The 19,528-nt window shown below is 41.0% G+C and overlaps 1 protein-coding gene across 2 annotated transcripts in view; it reads right to left on the bottom strand.

Moving 5' to 3' along the window:
- The window catches only part of LOC147013089 (von Willebrand factor A domain-containing protein 7-like), an 81,475-nt gene that overhangs the window by 45,528 nt on the left and 16,419 nt on the right, over positions 1-19,528 (bottom strand). For both annotated transcript variants that reach the window (XM_085854655.1, XM_085854656.1), the window contains exons 2-9: positions 17,329-17,451; positions 15,450-15,632; positions 14,467-14,533; positions 11,687-11,784; positions 11,373-11,537; positions 10,844-11,053; positions 5,970-6,108; positions 4,475-4,629 (exon numbers count right to left, since the gene is read on the bottom strand). In XM_085854655.1, the coding sequence (XP_085710781.1) occupies positions 4,475-4,629; positions 5,970-6,108; positions 10,844-11,053; positions 11,373-11,537; positions 11,687-11,784; positions 14,467-14,533; positions 15,450-15,632; positions 17,329-17,451 (1,140 nt within the window). The remainder of the gene's footprint in view (positions 1-4,474; positions 4,630-5,969; positions 6,109-10,843; positions 11,054-11,372; positions 11,538-11,686; positions 11,785-14,466; positions 14,534-15,449; positions 15,633-17,328; positions 17,452-19,528) is intronic.

Raw genomic sequence — 19,528 nt, 5'->3', positions numbered from 1 at the left:
TACTTGTAAGTTACTCATAAGTCGAAACACGTTGAGGTAATGCTTAGCTTACTCAAAATTTATTTCTAACCTATGAGTAACGTGCTTTGAACCGATGTGTAACGTACCTCCAACGCATATTGCGTATTTGATTGACGTCTTCCGGACGACCACAGAACTTACTGAACGTGTTTCTAATTTACAGCTACCGTATAATGGCGTATTGGCAGTGTTTAAAAAAAACAAAAAAAAAAAACAACAACAACAATAACTTCCGATATTTCGTCACATGCCGTTACGTCACGTCCGATTGCCTCTTTAGTTTGCTCATGTCTTATTCTTAGTTCCTCCTCTGTGAATATTTTCTGTTTGAGGATATTGTCACGTCGAAACTTAAAAGCAAATGTCCGAATATATTTTAAAATTCGTGATAGACTAAAAAAAAAACAAACAAACAAACAAACAAAGAAAACAACAACAACAACAACAACAACAACAACTTCAGATATTTCATCACGTGTCTTCGTCACGTGCCAAGGAGAAAAAAAAGTGCCTTGACGGAGAAAATAAGTTACGGGTATGCTAAACATTACCTCGACGTGTTTCGACTTATGAGTAACTTACAAGGAACTTGTGTCGACATGTGTCAACGATCGCATATCGTGCCTACAACTTATTCCCAGCGTAGCGGAAGGTGTGAGCCATACGGCGAGTACGTCGTAAAATTTTCAGCATGCTTGAAATTTCACGACGTACTAAACGTACCACGAAATATGACAGCGTACTTCATCGTTTTTCAGCGTGCTCTTAACGTATACACAACTTACCCATACCATGTTCGACGTGTGCCAGCGTTTTAGACACATTTTTCATAGGTCAGCATACGCTGGCTAAATCGTCAAGGTGTGACTGCGTGGTTGACACTTCCAATTCTCAGGCGGTTATGATTTAAATCGGCGAGCGGCAGGTTTTTAACAGGCTACGCCACGAGTTTTTTCGGCGATACGTGCAGCACGCTATGCCTAAGTTAAACTATCGTTGGGCATAGGTTGTGAACGCCGACAACAGGCTAAGCATTCGTTGGTATAAGTTATCTACAAGACAACGAAACGTTCTGTTCCCGTTACTAATATGTTATGCATACGACCAACATGTTATGAATACGACCAAAACTTTTTAAAAAAACATCACAATTTCAGTGTACGCCAACGTTTTACATACATTTTTATACATTGCCATTGCTGGCTAAATCGTCAAGGTGTGACAGCGCCTTAACCCCGCATTTGGCCATTTCAAAAAATAAATAAAATCATTGAAGACGTTTGCATCAGCTGATTTCCCGGACGGAAGAGAAACGTGCCTGGGAGTTTGTTGACCCCGCTGGCGCTAGCGGACATTTCGAGCACCTGAAATAAAGTGAGTGTCTAAGGATTTTTTTTGTTATTTTCCCATCTTTTTGTGATCCTTCTGCTAAATTTTGATGCCAGAAATGTGCGTTTTCATCAAATATTCCGCGATCTACAGCTTGGCAAAAGGGTGTTGTTGACTTATGAGACAGCCTGTATTATGAAACCAAAGGCAAAATGGTGCTGAGACACTACTACCCCTCCCAGTACATTAATCAAACGAAAGGTACAAATAAAATACATCATGGTGTGGAATGAGAGATGTGGACTGCCCATGTAAAACATAATCACAGCAAAGAGAAATGGGCAACAAGCAAAATGTACTCCATAAATATTGTGCTGGTAAGTGAACATTATGCCAAAAGTGAGTTGTACGCAGTGGTAAAGGTATTGTTGTAGTGGGTGTCGACCCATTGGTCAGTGGGAGGGTTGGCTCTGTTGCTGCGTCAGAAAAAGCCGGTTTCAAGTGATCTATGGAGACTATCACAGACACCTACCATAAGGTTGCTGCAAGGATTTCCGGTCAGCATCACGTTATACAAATACATGGGCGTATGTAGGATACTCCTGGGGAGTAAAAGTCGGACGTGATGAAGGCGTACGCGTCGGTGCAGCAAGGAGGCTCTCCATGGCCAAAGTTAGCTGGCATAGTCAGGAAAGGAGTCATCGGATGCTGAAAATAATTATCTCATTATTTTCATATGTCGCTATGATATGTCGCTGGGTTCCTCAAACACCTGGGTGCATGGGCGAGTGAAAAGTGTCGAAGACTGTACGATGGAATGGAGCAGGAATGAAAGGATGTGATTGCACTGTCGATGTATTGTATACAAGGATAGTGTTTGTCCCGAGGAGTGGTACCTCGTGAAATGTTAGTGAACCGGTTGCCAAATGTTGACGGTGGAGCTCTTTGTCTTCCCTTTGCACTGCTGAAAGTGCAAGCGGACGGATGCCTGAGCCAATAACATAGTGCCGAAGGAAATTATACTCTGGAACGCTGAATATTAACTTCATGGGAATGATGACGATGCCAAAGTACTGAAAACGGGTGAAGAGGAGACATAGGTGTTCCCGATATTATTCTGCTGTTGCACTGGCAATTACAATATCATCGATATACACATAGCAGAAGTGTAATCCCTAGAGGACTTGATCCATAAAACGTTGAAAGGCTTGTGCAGCATTGTGGAGGCTGAACAGTATCTGAAGGTATTCAATCAGGCTGAAAGGTCTGGTTGTTGTTTTGTATGCAGCCTGTGACTGCTGGTTGTATCATATATGGAAGTGTGACTGTGCCACTGATGCCAAGTGCCCTTATTACCAGGAAGCTGGTACTCATTTTGCTGACCTCAGAAGGATGATAGGCTGTCAACCCACCTGGTGTTATTTCAATGGGCCGACAGGGGGTCACCAGAATGTCACAGATGATGCAAACAAATTCAAACATTAAGCCATCCCTTGCTGTTTTGGGAACCACGTCCCACTTGGATTAGGGGACGAGTTTGTTGGGGATAATGAGAATAAACCCGCCTGATTCACATAATTATGGCGATTCATGAGTCGAAAGACACAACATGTTTAATCATGAAGATGCCCGTTTCCGAAGCCCTTTTTCCAGGATTTAAGAAGAAGCGGGAATGGGAGCTTAATGCAGCGGTTCCATCGGTAACATTTATTATTCTATGACAGCAGGAACCCTTTAGAAAGATACGGAGGCAGCAGCACAAACAACAATCTCAGCCACCACAACAGCAGCAACAACTTCTTACAAAAGATCCATTTCTCACTTGATTTTACATCCTCATTGAGATTCATAGATAGACATGCAATATGTTTGTGATTTAACATGCTGTCTTTGATTAAATCCATCAGCGAAGTGACGGGTCAGCACACCTTGTCATTCCTAATCCAGTATAAATATGGGCCCAAAACTCATTGCCATTATCAGTCAAACTTATTTGTACGTAACCTGTGGTTGCTTGGCTGCATCATTTTCTAGGTGCACAGCTGTGCCGTCGATGCAGTGCCCCCATTACCAGTAAGCTGGTACTCATTTTGCTAACCTTGCAAAGATGACAAGTTGAGTCAACCCTGTCTGTGTTGATTCAACAGCCCAACAGGGGCTTGAACTCATGAGCCCAGCATTGTAATCCAGCCACCTAAACCGTTAAGTCAACACCAAGCTTCATTGATCAAAAGGGAACTGCAGGTTCCAGTTTTGGGACGTTTGGATATTCATTAACACTAGTACGTGCCCATAAAAAAAATGATAATAATAATAATAATACATAAACCACACAGGCCGTTTCTTCGCTCTCACGTGCCCGTACGTGCGTGACCCGGAAGTTCGATATTATTCGCAGTTACGATTATTCGCAATTTATTTTTAATACCCAATTATTCAATTAGCGCCAACGTATTTTACCTTTTCGCAATGTTGTGGCAAGGCAAAACAAAAAGAGAAGAGAAGAGAGAGAAAAAATTTACTTCCTGGTTCGGAGCATACCAGCACTCTGATGTTCCCGAAATTTATACACCATCTAATATGAAAACGATCATAACTTGGGCCATTGTGTTTATCTATAAATGCGCATAAGAAATCGAGAAATTATGAGAATACACGAAGTCATCACTCTCCGGAAGCCCGTACGTTGTAACCCGTAATGGGGAACGCGGCTGAGCTTCCCTTCCCCATCGGCCACGCCCACGCAGCAACGTGTCTTGCCATTGGTTTGGTAAAAAAAAAATGGCCATAACTTGGGAAGCACTTGTCCGATTAATATCAAACCTTGAAAAGGCACATCCTCAGGGCCCCAGCAATATACCTGGCAAGTTTCAATTAGATCGGACCAGAGGTTGTCGAGAAACAGCGGTCACACACACACACACACACACACACACACACACACACACACACACACACACACACACACACACACACACACACACACACACACACACACACACACACACACACACACACACACACACACACACACACACACACACACACACACACACACACACACACTGCTGGAATTATAGATAGATTATCACAATGAAGTATCATTGAGATTGGATTTTCTCACCATATTTGTTGATGTTGCTTCGCGTTCGCATTACACATGTTCCTGTGAGGTATACGTGTATGCTGCTTTTTGTTTCTTCGATCAGAGTGACCACAGAATCTCTTTTTTCCTCTCCATCTTTTGCAGATGCATCCGAGAAGAAAATGATTCTTGATCTGGAACAGGTAAGATATATTTATATCATATGTGTATACATGTACAGGGTGGGTCAAAAGTCACAGAAGGTTTTGTTTTTTCTTGTTTTTTGCAGATTAAAGAAGACCAGGGAGGATCATTGTGAATACATTTACCAATGATCAGCGTGTGAAATCAATAATTCAAACTCAAAGAAAATTTCACAATAATTTTTCATATTTGAGAACAACCATCAGAAAACACGATTCGGAACTTGATTGCTCGCTTCGAGTCAAAAGGGTCCATGACTCATCCCGCAGGGGAAGACCTTTTTATGTTTTTTTCAAGATGATGATGGTAATGCAGTGTCTGTGACTAGTGAGCGATACAGGACAATGCTGGAAAATTTCTTGTTTCCGGAAGTGAATATTTTTACTACCAGAAATGTGATTCCGGCAAGATGGAGTTCCAGGCCTGTACTGCAAGGCCAACGATGGACTTGTTAAAGTTACCTAACCAAAAAGAATAGCTAGGGGAGTGGAACATTATTTATTTTGAAAAGCTGTTACAATTGCAAAAGTTATTAAAACATAACATTGAATGCCGTGAGATGTGAGACCCAGTGCACATTGGAAAAAGTGCCTTCGGCCTGTGGGAAAGTGCTAATTCTGGTGGAAGCGACATTGAACTTTAAACAGGGCTGGTAGGATGACCTAGAGGTACACGTACTCGCTTCTAAGCTGTCTCACCTGGGTTTGAATCCAGACCAAGCTATAAACTGCTATCCTGGTGTTTCACAAGCAGGATGATTCATCAATGTGTGTGCTGTCCCTTGGATGGATGTTAAACTGGATGTCCCATCTACCAGCATTAATTGGTGGATGTTAAAGATCCCATGGTGTCCTTCATGAAGAGTGGGTGAGATATCACTGGTATTCTGGTCAAATTCCAAATTCCTCCCGTAATCTGCAGAGCTGCACCCTCAGCCAGTGGTGCTAAACCACAGCCTTCTGCTGCATATGAAGGAAAAATAAAAATAATAATAATAATAATAATAATAATACGAAGCTAACTTTAAACAACTGAAGACATATTTTAGTTGACACATTATGCTCAGCTGTACTATATGTGATTTGAGAAGTGTGTTTGTTGACTTCAATGCACTCATAAGTTGCTAGATGTAATGAATTGTAAAAAAAATGCATGTACTTGTGGGATGCACATGATTGTTTTAGGTGGTAAAATTTTTTTTTTTTAAATCATAGTCCCTGGGATTTAGGGTTAGGGGAGGACCCAAATTATCTTGATGTAAATATGTGTTTTATAGTGCCATGTGGAGTATACATTAAGTAAAGAGAACAAGCCTAGAGGTAACACTAACCGTGGTAAGCTGTTCTTCAGGGCGAGCTCAAGGCCTGTGAGTGCCAGTTCTGGACAATCACCGCCACCATTAGCTCTCAGCTCCTCAATCTTGGCTTTCAGTACGTTCACATTCCTAGTCTCCATGACAGGTCCCACGGCTACAACACGGATAAGCATTTGCAATCATGACTCATTTTATGAATATATCAATTGAAAAAAAAAATCTTTTTCTCACAATAATAAGTTCTAATTATTGTGGTGTTTTTTTGTTGTTGAAAGGACCAATTCCAGACTTTGTTGTGTAATTATTAGAGCGTCTACTCCGAGTCTGGGAGGTTGGTGGCTCTCACCCCAACTGTCATAATGATTTAAAAAATGGACAATCCCAAAGGTTGGCATCCATGGGGAGGAAGAAATTCCTCTTTGTGAAATTCCCGACTGAGAGCAGTGAGGAAAGTGGCGCCATTGTTGTGACGTCGCTGGTACACAGTATGCCCTGGGAAGTGACGTCGCTCAACCCAAGCTCAGTGGCTGTGTTTGTCTGGTCTAACAGTCTTGTGTCGTGTCATGCATGTTCGTCTGTATGTCCATGTGTGTGGCAGCTCCAATATGAGCCTCAGATCATGTAAAAAAAACAAACAAACAATAAAAAGAAAAGAAATTCAACAAACATTTGAGGATCTACTATATTAATTATTTTGGGTGAAACACACTGTATTTGAAATTGTGCAATGCTTGTATATTGCCGTTATCTCTGATGTGGGAGAAATTGAATCATGATCAAAATGCATTTGATTTAGAAATGTGAGAGCTGTTTATTACATTATTTCCAGAGAAAAAGTTTTTAATAAATAGAAATGTAAATATAAAATGAATATGGAGTAAAAACTAATAGAAAATGTGTTTTTAGATTTGTTAGAGTTGAAGTTTCTTATTTCTTCTCCAAACATCTTTCTTAAAATCCCATTTTGTTCACAGTATTGAAGTTTTTCTTTCACGATGATCTTTGTTTCGACCTCCTCTTCATGAAGTATTTGGTGCTTGTACAGTGCATGTCGATACTCCACCTTTTCTAATATTTGCAATCACTCGGTCCATTTAATCACCTTTATTACAGTTGATGTGGTTGTATTCATCATCATCTGTTTTTCATAAAGTTAGAAAAAAGGTTGTTGTTTTTTTAAAATGAAAAAACATGGAGGGATGAAGTCTCCCAAAACAACCAAACAAGGTAGTAGTGGGGCAACTTGGCTAAATATAGCATAACAATTGTGCATTTTGTGAGGAAAGCACCAAATTTGGCACATTCGTAGCCGATCATATTATGAACAGGTGTGGATATTGGGCCATCTCAAATTCAGCCGCTGATGGCTGTGGCAGCCATTTTCCACTGCCATCAAAAATTTTGGGATGGCCCAATATCCAAATCTGTTCATAATATGATAGGCTACTAGTGTGCCAAATTTGGTGCTTTCCTCACAAAATGCACAATTGTTATGCTAAGTTGCCCCACTATAGGAAGGGATGACAAGACAGGAATGACACGACAACACAATACCACAATCCTTTTACGAATTGCTATCACGACATATTTTGACGTTTTTCTGTCTCAATCCCACAGCAAATAAAATTCACAATTACACCGACTCGCACGACAAATCTACAACTACCTTGAACAAAGACATATTCATACGATTGTTACTATTGCCACGAATTACAAAAATGTCAAAAGATTCCCGTTCCTTTTGTCTGCTCTCATCACCCACCCATGTACGTTTGAACTTTCTTTCTTCAATCTTCAATACTGCACATTCAAATTTTGTTAAATACGTAAAAATTCTTGAATCCTACATTTTGGTAGCATTCTTAAAGTCATTACCTCCGCCACTGAAGGTGGAAGGACGTTATGTTTTCACCCCTCTCTGTTTGTTTGTTAATTGCCGACAGGTCACAATTCTAAACTAATCATCATGAAACTTGACCAAGTTGTGGAGGTGGCCTCAACTGAGAAACCACTTTATTTTGAGATCAAATTGCTAAAATCGTCAATTTTCATCCAATTGACTTAAAGGTTGAATAGGATTTTCACATCAGCTTATTGAATTCAACCACCAATTATTTTTGAGGTCAACCTCAGGCAAAAGGTCAACATAGGCCAAAGGTCAACAACTTTGGTGAGATTTCTGAAATCCTCAATTTCTAATCTGATTGACTTGAAATTTGAAGAGGATTCATATTTCAGGTCACTGAATTCAACTAGCCAATTATTTTTTTGAGGTAATCATCGACCAAAAGGTCAAATTTCTTTCAAAGAAACTTGCTCTCTCTCATGCACAGATTTATCGCCTCTCGTCTTCAGTTGTCCTACCCTTCCTCCCGCTCATGGCACAGTGAAGCTTGTGGTGAAGCACTTGTCCTGAAACAACTTGCCTTCGCCTCATAGATGGCAAATCCAATGTAAGACAATCTCAGTTCATTCCACAAAGCTTGGAACAAGTGTGTCTACCCACAGGAGAGCGAGGAAACAACATCCTTCTCATCTCAAGTCTGAATTCTCAAACCTGTCTCCCTCCTCCAAATCCTGGTGGCGTCTAGTTAAGATTGTTTCTGGTGTAGGTTCCCCCTCCTTTCCCTCCATTACCTCAAATGGCTGCACAGCTGACACTGCACATGAAAAGGCCGAATGCCTAAACCGCTAAACCCCGTGTTTACTTCTGAATCTTGTGTCCCAAACCTGTCGCTTTTTGTACCCACCTTACCCAGCTATTCCTGGACTCTGTGTCCTTTTCTCCTGACAGGGTGGAGAACTTGCTGTCAAACCTCAACTCAGATTCTGCAAGCGGTCCAGACGGCATCAGCCCACGTGTCCTAAAAACCTGCTCTGCTGCTCTTGCTCACCCTCTCTCTGTTCTATTCACCCTCTCATTTGCTCAAGGTCATCTGCCATCTGCTTGGAAATCAGCAAACATTACCGCTCTGTATAAAAAGGTGCAGAAACAGATCCTGCAACTACAGACCAATCAGCCTTCTCCCAGTCATCAGCAAGGTTATGGAATCCATCATCGCTTCAGACATGAAATCCTTCCTCTTCTCCAATGGCTTGATTTGCGATTATCAATTTCAATTCAGTCCAGGTCACTCGACCGTGGATATGCTGTTTCTGCTCTCCCAACAATGGATGGAGATCCTCAATGCCAGACATGAAATCAGAGCCATATCCCGAGACATACTGCGTGCCTTCGATCTGGTCTGGGACCCCGCCCTGCTCACGAAACTCTTCCTATGGTATCCAAGGCCATCTCCACTCATGGCTCTCAGACTTCCTCTCCTGTCGCAGTCAACGTGTGGCCCTAAATGGAGTTCTCTCATCCCCTCTTCTTGTCCAGGCTGGAGTTCCTCAAGGCAGCGTTCTGGGCCCTGTTATTTTTCTGGTTTTCATTAATGATTTCTCTGACTCCCTGGAAAATCCTCTTTCTCTCTTTGCTGATGATTCCACCCTCTGCCGTACCATCTGTCATCCCTTCGATCAGCAAGCGACAGCCTCTTCACTGCAGATCTGGATAAAATCACAAGCTGTTCCAACACGTGGAACATCTCTTTCAACCCTGACAAATCTCACTTTCATCTGAAAAATCGTCATGTTTTGTCTGATTGACTTGAAAGTTAGCGCAATTGCATCACTAAATTTGGAAACCAAGTATTTTTGAGGTCAAAGGTCATATCAAGGTCAAACTTCTAAAATCATCAATTTCACGTGTTATGCAAAATATTTTTTCTTGTTCCTTGCAAAATCGAAGATTTTTCAAGTATATTGATCAGTCGATGTTGTTATTCTGTCTGTCTGTCTGTCTGTCTATTGCCAACAGGTCACAATTTCAAACCGATCTTCACGAAACTTCACCACATGGTAGAGCTTGTCATAAGGCAGACACCTATTGTTTTTGAGGTCAAAAGGTCAAAAGGTCAACATTGGCCAAATTTCTAAAATTGCCAATTTTCATCTGATTCACTTGAAATTTAAAGAAGAGTTGCATATTTGGTCATTGAATTCAACCACCAATTATTTTTGAGGCCAAATTTGTTTTATGGATTTTGCAAGTCTGCATGACATTTTCTTCTTGTTTGTCTGTTTGTTTGTTGGTGTGCAGGATATCTCAAAAAGTTGTGGGTGGATTTGGATGAAATTTTGTGGGCAGGTTGGGTGTGTGACGAGGATGAATTGAATCGATTTTGATGAAGATTTGGATGCAGATACGAGAATTTTTTCAGTTATTCTTCACCATTGAGAGAGCGGGCCAAAAACGATATATAGCATGATATTTCAAAAAGTTGTGGATGGATTCGGATGAAACTTAGTGGACAGGTTAGGTGTGTGACAAGGATGAAATGCTTTGATTTTGGTGAAGATTTAGATGCAGATATGAGAATTTTTTAAAGTTATCCTTCACCATTGAGAGATAGGGCCAAAAACGCATGATGTCTCAAAAAGTTATTGGCCCTGATATGTTCTACTGGATCAGGCATTGTGTGGCAGAGGTATGTGGTCTACCGAGTGCCCTTGTAGTTGTATTAGTTTCTGCTGTTTTTGCTCTCCAAGCATACCAAGCACTGTCATCTTCTACCAAGATAATGCCCTATCATTTTTCAAGGTTTGGGGAAGACCCTAATTTTATGTCGAGTAAAGTGCCACCTGGTGGAAGCTGTTATAACAAGTCCCATCATACACTATGCCAAAGAAAAAATTAACATGTGGGAATTATTGCGTCATACTCGTAAAAAAAACCTGTCCCTTAGGTCTTGTTCTTTGCTAGTATTCGGCAATTTATTAGCATTCATTTTGGTTGAACTGGTGAACCAGAAGAAAAATTATGAAAACTGGGAATTGTTACATACCTGGGTCATTAAAAGGCACCAATATGTAGTTGAAAGGCGCATCCTGGCTGTTCTTGGATATATCTAGTATCTTAAAGCAGGTTTCCTTGACACTTGCAATGTCATCTCCCATGCTACCTGAAACGTCTATTACAAAGGTGAGTGTATATCCATTAAGAGAGAAAAGGTTGCGGAACACAGTTTCACCCACAGACGCCAGCAATCCACCATCTACGGAGGGATGTCATAATTTAATAAATGGTAGTTAGGTCAGGTGAAAATAGGGCAGGTTCATAAACTAATCATTATATTCATGAAAATGACCTCTGTGCACAATATTAAGAACAAAAAAAACTGAGCGAAAGTTTTCATCAGAATGTCCCTTTCATCTGTCTACTGCTTGTTGTCTAACTCTCACTACTGTACTCTGGTTCCATTTAGAAATTTTTATCAAACTTTCCTGTGTATTGTCCAGAAATTCTCACCTGAATGAATTCTTAAACTTTCATTCTTTCCTCCTATCATCAACTCTATCTCTGGAAAAACTCACTGTTGGAGATGAAGAAATCTCTTGTGGCCAACACTGCCTGCTGACCAGCTGCTTCATGCCACATGTAGTGTGGAGATACCAGGGCATCATTCGTTTCTTTGTTGATGCCACCTGCTGGTGCTTTATCCTGCCATTTGTCATTGATTCCACCATGGTTGCATTTACCTTGAGGAAGAGTAGAGTAGAATGTGAAGGCAAGAGGCTGACATGCAATGCGCTAGTAGTTCTACCCAACAGTATTTGATTGTGTGTTGAGTGAAATCAAAGGAAATGCAGCATTCTCATAAACAAGTGGAACAACATAAGGAACTCACCTTGTGGTTTATTAATGCACAATCCCACCTTTCTGTAACCACTAGTGAGAAGATTTTTCTCAACTAGGTTGTGCTGGCAGGTATACATACCTTTCTCCCTGGCAACACAGAAACAATGATGATTCAAAATGCTTGTTTTTTTTTTATAAACAAAATCTGGAATCGTGGAAAAGCGAGGTGAAGATGGGATAAAGTTACCATACCGACAGTGAGATGGTGGGGAAACAGCCAGATGATTGTGAGTGAGCACAGGCGTGATTATTCAATCATAAGCAGTCGTACAGGTGAGATTGTTCAATTCACAACATCGCATCCATATTGGTAAAGGGGAAAACTAAATTACTGAGACGTACCTAATTTACAACATAAAATGTCTATCGAAAGCAAAGACGAAATTCCACTGGAGACAGGTGGGGAATACAAGTCAAAATTGGAGTTTGCTAGTCTTTCACTATATCCTTTCAGGTTCTTTGTAGCAAAATGGCTGAATGGCACAAATCAATGATAAAGTCTGACTTATCCTTATTATTTATTTTTTCAGATAATTCCTCGTCTGTGGCTGACTTTGGGGCCAGCTTTGTGATGTGTTCAGTCGAAGAGAGATCATTGCTGAAGGTGAGACCTCGAAGTGCAAGTGACAATCTCTTCCGGGTGGCTGACCATGGAAATAAATATGTGGATGATCTTTCAAAGAGCTACAGAGTAAGACACGTTTGGCAAGGTTAAAAGAGATGTTTCATTTATTCGATCGGTATTTAATTATAATTCATATGCAGGATAAAGCATCCAAAGAGTTGTCTTTCTGCATTGGGAATCGTCTGCAAAAACAAAACAGAGGGTTTTTTGGGTGCATCAGGTCAGGTCAGGTATGGGAGTATGTGCCGGAGCAGCGAGTCGTGTCCACTATCCGCTGGTACTCCAGGGGCCTCTGGTTGGCAATCCCCCAGGCAGATGCCTGGCCCATCCCCATCTCCTTGAGATGCCGATCAACCTGCTGCAACCACGAGGCACTTGGTCGGCCCATTTGGCCTCCTCCACTCATGAGGCTCCTTCACTACCAGAATCTGGTGAGCAGGATCAGCGTCAGGAAAACGAGCCACATGCCCATCCAGCCGCAGCTGATGCTCACGAACTATGCAGGTCAAATATCTCATTTGAATCTCTCTCAGCAACGGCTCATTGGACTCAAACTCTGACCAGCAATAGCCAAGGATTCTTCGAAGAGACCTGGTACCAAAGGAATTAAGTCTCCCTCTCAGATCCTGAGTCAGAGTCCAAGTCTCACATCCATAGAGCAAGACTGGAAGCACCAAGGACCTGAAGACTCAGACTTTTGTCCTCCTGCAAAGGTACCGACAGCGCCACGCCTCATGATCCAGTGAATCCAAGATTCCCCAGGTCCGACCCAGACGTCTGTTGACCTTTGGTTCACAGCCAGCAGAGACATGGATATCACTGCTAAGGTAAGTGAATCTCTCCGTGACCTCAACATCCTCACCACAAACAGGTACAGACAAGATAGCAGCATCCAAGATGTAATTGAAAGCCTGGATCTTAGTATTGACCCAGGAAACCCGTAATCCCAGCGGCTCCGACTCCTTAAATAGCACCTCGAGGGCCCCCAAAAGGATATCCAGAGTCTCTGCAAAGATGACTGCATCATCAACGAAATCAAGGTCAGAGATCTTGACATTTCCAAACAATGCACCAAAGCTTGATTTCTCTGAAATCCTCCCTAGAATCCAGTCCAGACAAGTGCTGAAAAGTGTGGGGGCCAGTACACACCCCTGACAAACTCCAGTAACAACTGGAAATAAGTCGGAGATGGTATCACCGCAACTCACAGCACTCTCAGTACCAAAGCATAGTTCAGACGGCAGATTGATCAGTTTTGGTGGCACCCCACAGAGTTCTCCTCCAGAGGATATCCCGATTCACTGAATCGAACACTTTTCAGAGATCAACATCGACTGAAAGCAGCCCTTGCAGAAACTCTCATCTGCGTTCAGTGAGGACCCAAAGAGCAAGGATACGGTCAATCGTTGATCTCTTTTGTGTAAAGCCTGAATGCTCTGGGTGCTGGTGCTCAAGCAGATGGTGGCGAACCCTGTCAATATTTATCAGAGAAAAGATCTTGCCCGGCACTGAGAGCAGCGTCACCCCGCGGTAGTTCTTGCAGTCCTGGCGATCACCCTTCCCTTTCCAGAGAGGGATAACAAGGTCCCTCTTCCAGTCAAGGCCCCTTGGGGACACCGTAGAGGTCATTTCTGAAGAAAAGGAACAAGACTGTGCCGAGACACTATCTTGAGCCACTCCAGTCTCCATCAGGAGAGAGGAGAAGAGCATTGGCTCATTTCACCCCTATTTTGAACCTACTGTCATACTTGACATAATCCTTGGAAGCTTACAGTCGTCAATACTTCGGCCTTGCAATTTACTCTGAGGATCTGAATGGTCGACTACTTGACTCCATATGTTACCATTAGCTAAGTTTAAACATTTTTAGGAAGAAATGAAATAAATTTTAGCTGAAAACACATGATTTCACATTTTGGTTAGATTAGAGAATATTATGTTACATATATCTGTTCAAAACTGCAGAGTTCAAGATGACAGATAACAAAAAGAATTAAAAAAAATTTTTTTAATCTGTTTTGCATCCAAACTGAATTGAAGAACTCTTCCCTTCATCTCCACCCCAGGTTATATTGTTGAATATTTCTATGCACTTCCATCATGAAATACAGCATCATGGAAGTGAAGGAGTGCAAGACACTCACCTGGGGCAAGGCACACATGTCATCTGAGCAGGTGGTACAATAGGGAAAAAGGTAACATCCTCTATTCCTGCAAAATAACCACAGCACTGCTCTTTACAAACTATTTTTTACAGGATGAATCACGATAAATATGGCAATACGCTGCATGAATTCATGCACTTGTATCTTGCTATCCTCATTTCTGGGGGAATACCTTTTCCACAGGTGTGATGCCTCCTTTTAGAGCAATGGATTTTAAATGAGGGCCATAGTACACAATTGTCTACTCTTTTTGTAATGGACGAGGGTCAGTCAGTCAACAAGTAACCTTAAAATGGTGATATAAATTCGAGAATGTAATGTGTGTAGTTGTAGACGACAAATGTTACATCTATGGGTAAGAGTCATGTTTTGCCTGTTTTAGATCTGGCAACATTGACCGTATGACGTCAGCAGAGCAGTTCCAAGATGGCGGCTCCCTTAGAAGCATGCAACAGGGAGGAGCAACGTTCTGTCGTCTGTTTTTTGGGAAGTGAGGGTGTGAATCCCAATGAAATCCATCGCAGAATGAAAATTCAATATAGTGATATATTGTTGACAACAAATACAAAAGGAATTGATATTAATTTGTTGTTTTCCAAAAAAAAAGCAAAGGAAATTGTGTAATTATTGATAGATAGGTAATTGTAATTCATTGCAAGTTGTTGTAATAGACAGAACGAGTAATGATGACCAATCATTTGTACTTGCAGTTTCATCGCTTTTCAACATAACTGTACGTATGTTCGGAAGTAATTCAACCTTGTCACTTGGTCTGATTTGATATTAAAGTTAATTCAATTATACTCACAAGTTTCAACTATCCTAGAACTGTTTTTTGCAGTCATGAACTGGCATTTCCCCTCCCACCCCAACAACTAAAGCAACACAGAGTGAATATAAATTTCTGAGAAAAGGCAGTGTAACATGATAGAATGGTAAGATTATCTGCACACCTCACATACCTAGTCCAGCATAGGGTTCAGTTTGACCCATTTCCAGCCAGTTGGAGTTGCTGTAGAACTTTTGGATGATATGCAGTATCCCCCCAATTTCCAACCGAGCATTATTCATGGCTCCAGTATTGTTGGGATTGTTGTTGAAGTCATGTATAATTGATGCTCGTTTGGTGATGATCACCTGGTTAGCTAAATAAAACAACACACCAGCATTTGTTAGGCAATGGAGCCAACTTGTCAGACGACTAACCTTCTTCATTTCAACAATATTCTCCCTTAAAAGAAGGATAGGTTTGGTGGATGGCTTCATTGAGCCCACTAAAAATACATACTGTGCATCAAATGTAGGTAAACTTTAAGAAAGAATGTGTTTTTGTATTGATACACAAGCAAATTCCATCTCAAACTTTACCTTCAACATATTCATCAGTTAAGCAAGTTGTTTTGAATCAAGTATGGGAGGACAATGATGCTTCTGATGTACGAGAGCAGAAATTTGGATTTTGGTTCCAGTAGTGGCACACAATGATCCAATCTTTTCAAAATACTACAAACTAGAACGGGCACTCATAGAGCACATACCTTTGCCGCCACTACCTTTTTTGTTCTTGGTATGAGTGTGGGGAACTGGTTTCATATGAATGGTCTTATGGCACAAACCACATATCTATAATGTCATGACCCCCCCCCCCCGACTTTCTCTCGTTTGATGCTGGTTTCATGCAAATCGAATAAGAATTGACTGAGTTATGCCGAAAACCGCATATTTTTCAAGGGCGTGACCCCCCCCCCCGACATTTTACCCCAACCGGTGACATGTGTTATGACATCATTGTGTCACAAGATTGGGCATTAAATTCTGAACATTTTGGTGCTGGGTTCATGTAAAGCGGACAATAATTGACCGCGTTATGACAAAAACCGCATATTTTTCAAGGTCGTGACCCCCCCTGACATTTGACCCCTAACCGGTAACAAGAGTATGGGTGTCATTGTGTCATATTGCATATCACAAGATGAGGCGTTGAATTCTGAACATTATGGCATTAGTTGCATGCAAATTGAATAAAAATTGACCGTGTTATCGTAAAAAGACGATTTTGACCTTTTCATGACCTTGACCTTGACCTTTGACCCGAACGATCCCAAAATCTAATCGAATGCTTCCTGGCTAATAACCAATCATCCCACCAAATTTCATGCAATTCGGTTTAATACTTTTTGAGTTATACGAATCACAAGATTACAAATAAATAAAATAAATAAATAAATACACGCCGACCAAAACATAACCTTTCGCAGAATGCGAAGGTAATAATCGAATATACAGTACATTGGAGTCTTACTTGATGGTATAACTGACTGAACACCCTCTCTGAAGAAAAACACTGTTCATGATGCAACACCCTTCCAACAAAGCACCAGGATGAGAGTTTGTACTGGAAACCAAGACTGGACAGCTTTAGCAGCCTTGATATAATAGGATGAAGACATGAGGACGAGTGAAGTCGGGACCAATTGACCAAACTTTTAAACATCGTTATACAACATATAATATAACATCCAAATGTAAGAGCAGAGCTATAGAAGATGAAAATAACAACAATGACAATATAACAAGTTTTAAAGTGGCACATTTTATGAAAATACACCACCAAATTCCAAACAGGAAGGAGAATAATGAAAAAGTATGGGGGGGGGGATATAAAGTCCCACAAGGAAAATAAATAATGCGCAAATTAAAGTAAAAGTATTTCAAAGAGAAAACTTTCCAAAGGGAGATGAAATTCCGTACGAAATGCGAAACAGACATGTAAAATAAAGTGCAAAATTTTCTCATTTTATTTAACCCGACACGAACAATGAAGAATAACAAACTTGGCACCTTTCTGAAATGAGTCACAGTAGAAGAAGTATTCCTCTGAATCTTCGTACTGCTGCTCGATAAAATTGTTTCCAATCACTATCTCCTGGATTGCCTGGCTGAAGCGCTCTGCTGATACAGGACCTGAAACAACAACAGTTATTATTGCATATTTAGCTTTTATCAAAAGAAAATGCTTGCAGGTGAACAAAATGGAGAAAAAGGTAATAAAGAGAGGAGGGAGAAAGAACAGAGAGGAGAAGAAGAGAATGCCTGAAGGAAGATAAGGTATTGAGTTCAGTGGAGCAATGACAGGAAAGAATACACAAGGTGAAGATTGAATCAACTGAAAACCTTGGAGGGTAGAAGGTACACATTCAGAGGGATGTTTTCAAACATGAGAAAAGCTGGATGAAAGAATCAAGAGTGCTGATTCGGTAAAAGCTTGCAATGGTAACAGAAGAGTTGGAAGATAAGAGTATAACAAGCTAGGGCAAAACGAGTACTTATAATACTTGAGTGAACAGAGGAAAAATAAGATGGAAAGCATTGGGACAACAGTGAGATAGAAGAAAGCCACTAGCCACCTGTTTGGATTTACAGAGTCTGATAGTAAATTGAAAGAAACTATTAAAAATGGAATGATAAAGCACCAGCACAAAATGGGGAGACATACTGCATGTCAAGAGTAAACAGACAAAGACATTGTGGATGATAAAGCAGGGAGGAAGGATCAGGACAATGATAAATTCAGCAAAGAACACCCAGACTTGTACTGGAGGTGAGTTTGGTGATGTGGGATGCTCAGGATACATCATGGCAGAATGTCAAATCCAAAATATCCAAATATTTTCCCTGAGCATAGCCAAACCAAAAAAAAAGGAGGATTTTATGTGGTGGGATATATGAGTGTGAAGCACTCTGTATTGTATTGAATCTTGAAAGTCATGTACCAAATAAAGCCCAATAAATAAACTCCCACACACTCTTCAATCCTACTCTTCCCTCCAGGTCTTCAAAACAGCTGTTCACCACCACCTCTTATCTTCCCCCATCCAAAACCTTGATCTTTTCTACCCCCGTGAATCCACCCAGAAACCCACCTCCTTCAAATTCCCTGCTTTCCTTCCCGTGTAAGGACCTGAAAGTCCTTGTAATGTCCATTTTGTATTCCCCATGGTCCTTGCCCCATCCCTCTCCCTTCCACAGATCTCCTAATGTCTCTGTTCCCCATTGTTTTGTCCTTCCCTCTCCCACCCCTCTTGTCTCATGCCCCTCTTGCTGTGTGTTGTGTGTTAGCTCTCATACAAGCCTCGAAAATGTATACAAAAAAAAAAACATTGACCCACAGTGAACCCAGTCGAGTATGACAGAAAGAGGGGTAGTTGCGAGAGCAATTTTTTTTGAGATTATCGAGAAAATAGTAGGTAGAGCAATCAGCAAACACAATTGCGGTTTTTTTTTTTAAGAGAAAACTATCCAATGTTGATATAAACAAGAAAGAGTAATTATGCCCCTTTCACCTTACGGAAGCAGGAGAGGAGCAAACACGTGACAGTAGAGCATGCTGCCAATTCCATGACAAAGGGAAGTTTGAAAGCAGGTAATGAAAATCACCACAGATAGTCAGAGATAAGTTTGGGGGTGAGGAGAGTTTTGTGCCACATTGGATCAAGGGCTCAGGAAATGCCTGAGTAAGCAACTAGGAGTTCTTTCAAGGAGGTCGAGATTGTTTCGCAGAAGAGTTAGGAGTATTTTCATGTCAATGTGAGAGTATTACAGTAAAAAAACTAGAGGGGGAGCACTCGGCAGAGTGCAAAAACCTCTGCCACCAATACTGCTGGGTCACTCAAGTGAACCTTAGATCTTATTCATTAAATATGATGTCAACAGTGCTGACAGAGTTATAGTTCTTTTCTCCACCATTTTTTTTTGGGGGGGGGGGGTTGGAAATCACTTAAAACATGTAGAAATGCAAAAAAAAGAAATCGAAATTTTGTTGAAAAAAAACTTGCAAAAATTTTTTTTTCTCTAACAATTTTTTTTGGGGGGGGGGGGTTGGAAATCACTTAAAACATGTGGAAATGCAAAAAAATTTCCTTTTTTGGGGGGGGGGTGGGGTTTGGAAATCACTTAAAACATGTAGAAATGCAAAAAAAAAAATTTTTTTCTCTAACAATTTTTTTGGGGGGTTGGAAATCACTTAAAACATGTAGAAATG

The sequence above is a fragment of the Eptatretus burgeri genome, chromosome 14 (assembly GCF_056783735.1).
Source record: "Eptatretus burgeri isolate ZD-2024b chromosome 14, Ebu_testis_v1, whole genome shotgun sequence".
Taxonomy (NCBI): domain Eukaryota; kingdom Metazoa; phylum Chordata; class Myxini; order Myxiniformes; family Myxinidae; genus Eptatretus; species Eptatretus burgeri.
The sequence above is the reverse complement of the archived record's forward strand: the minus strand, read 5'-3'. Positions and strand labels throughout refer to the sequence as shown.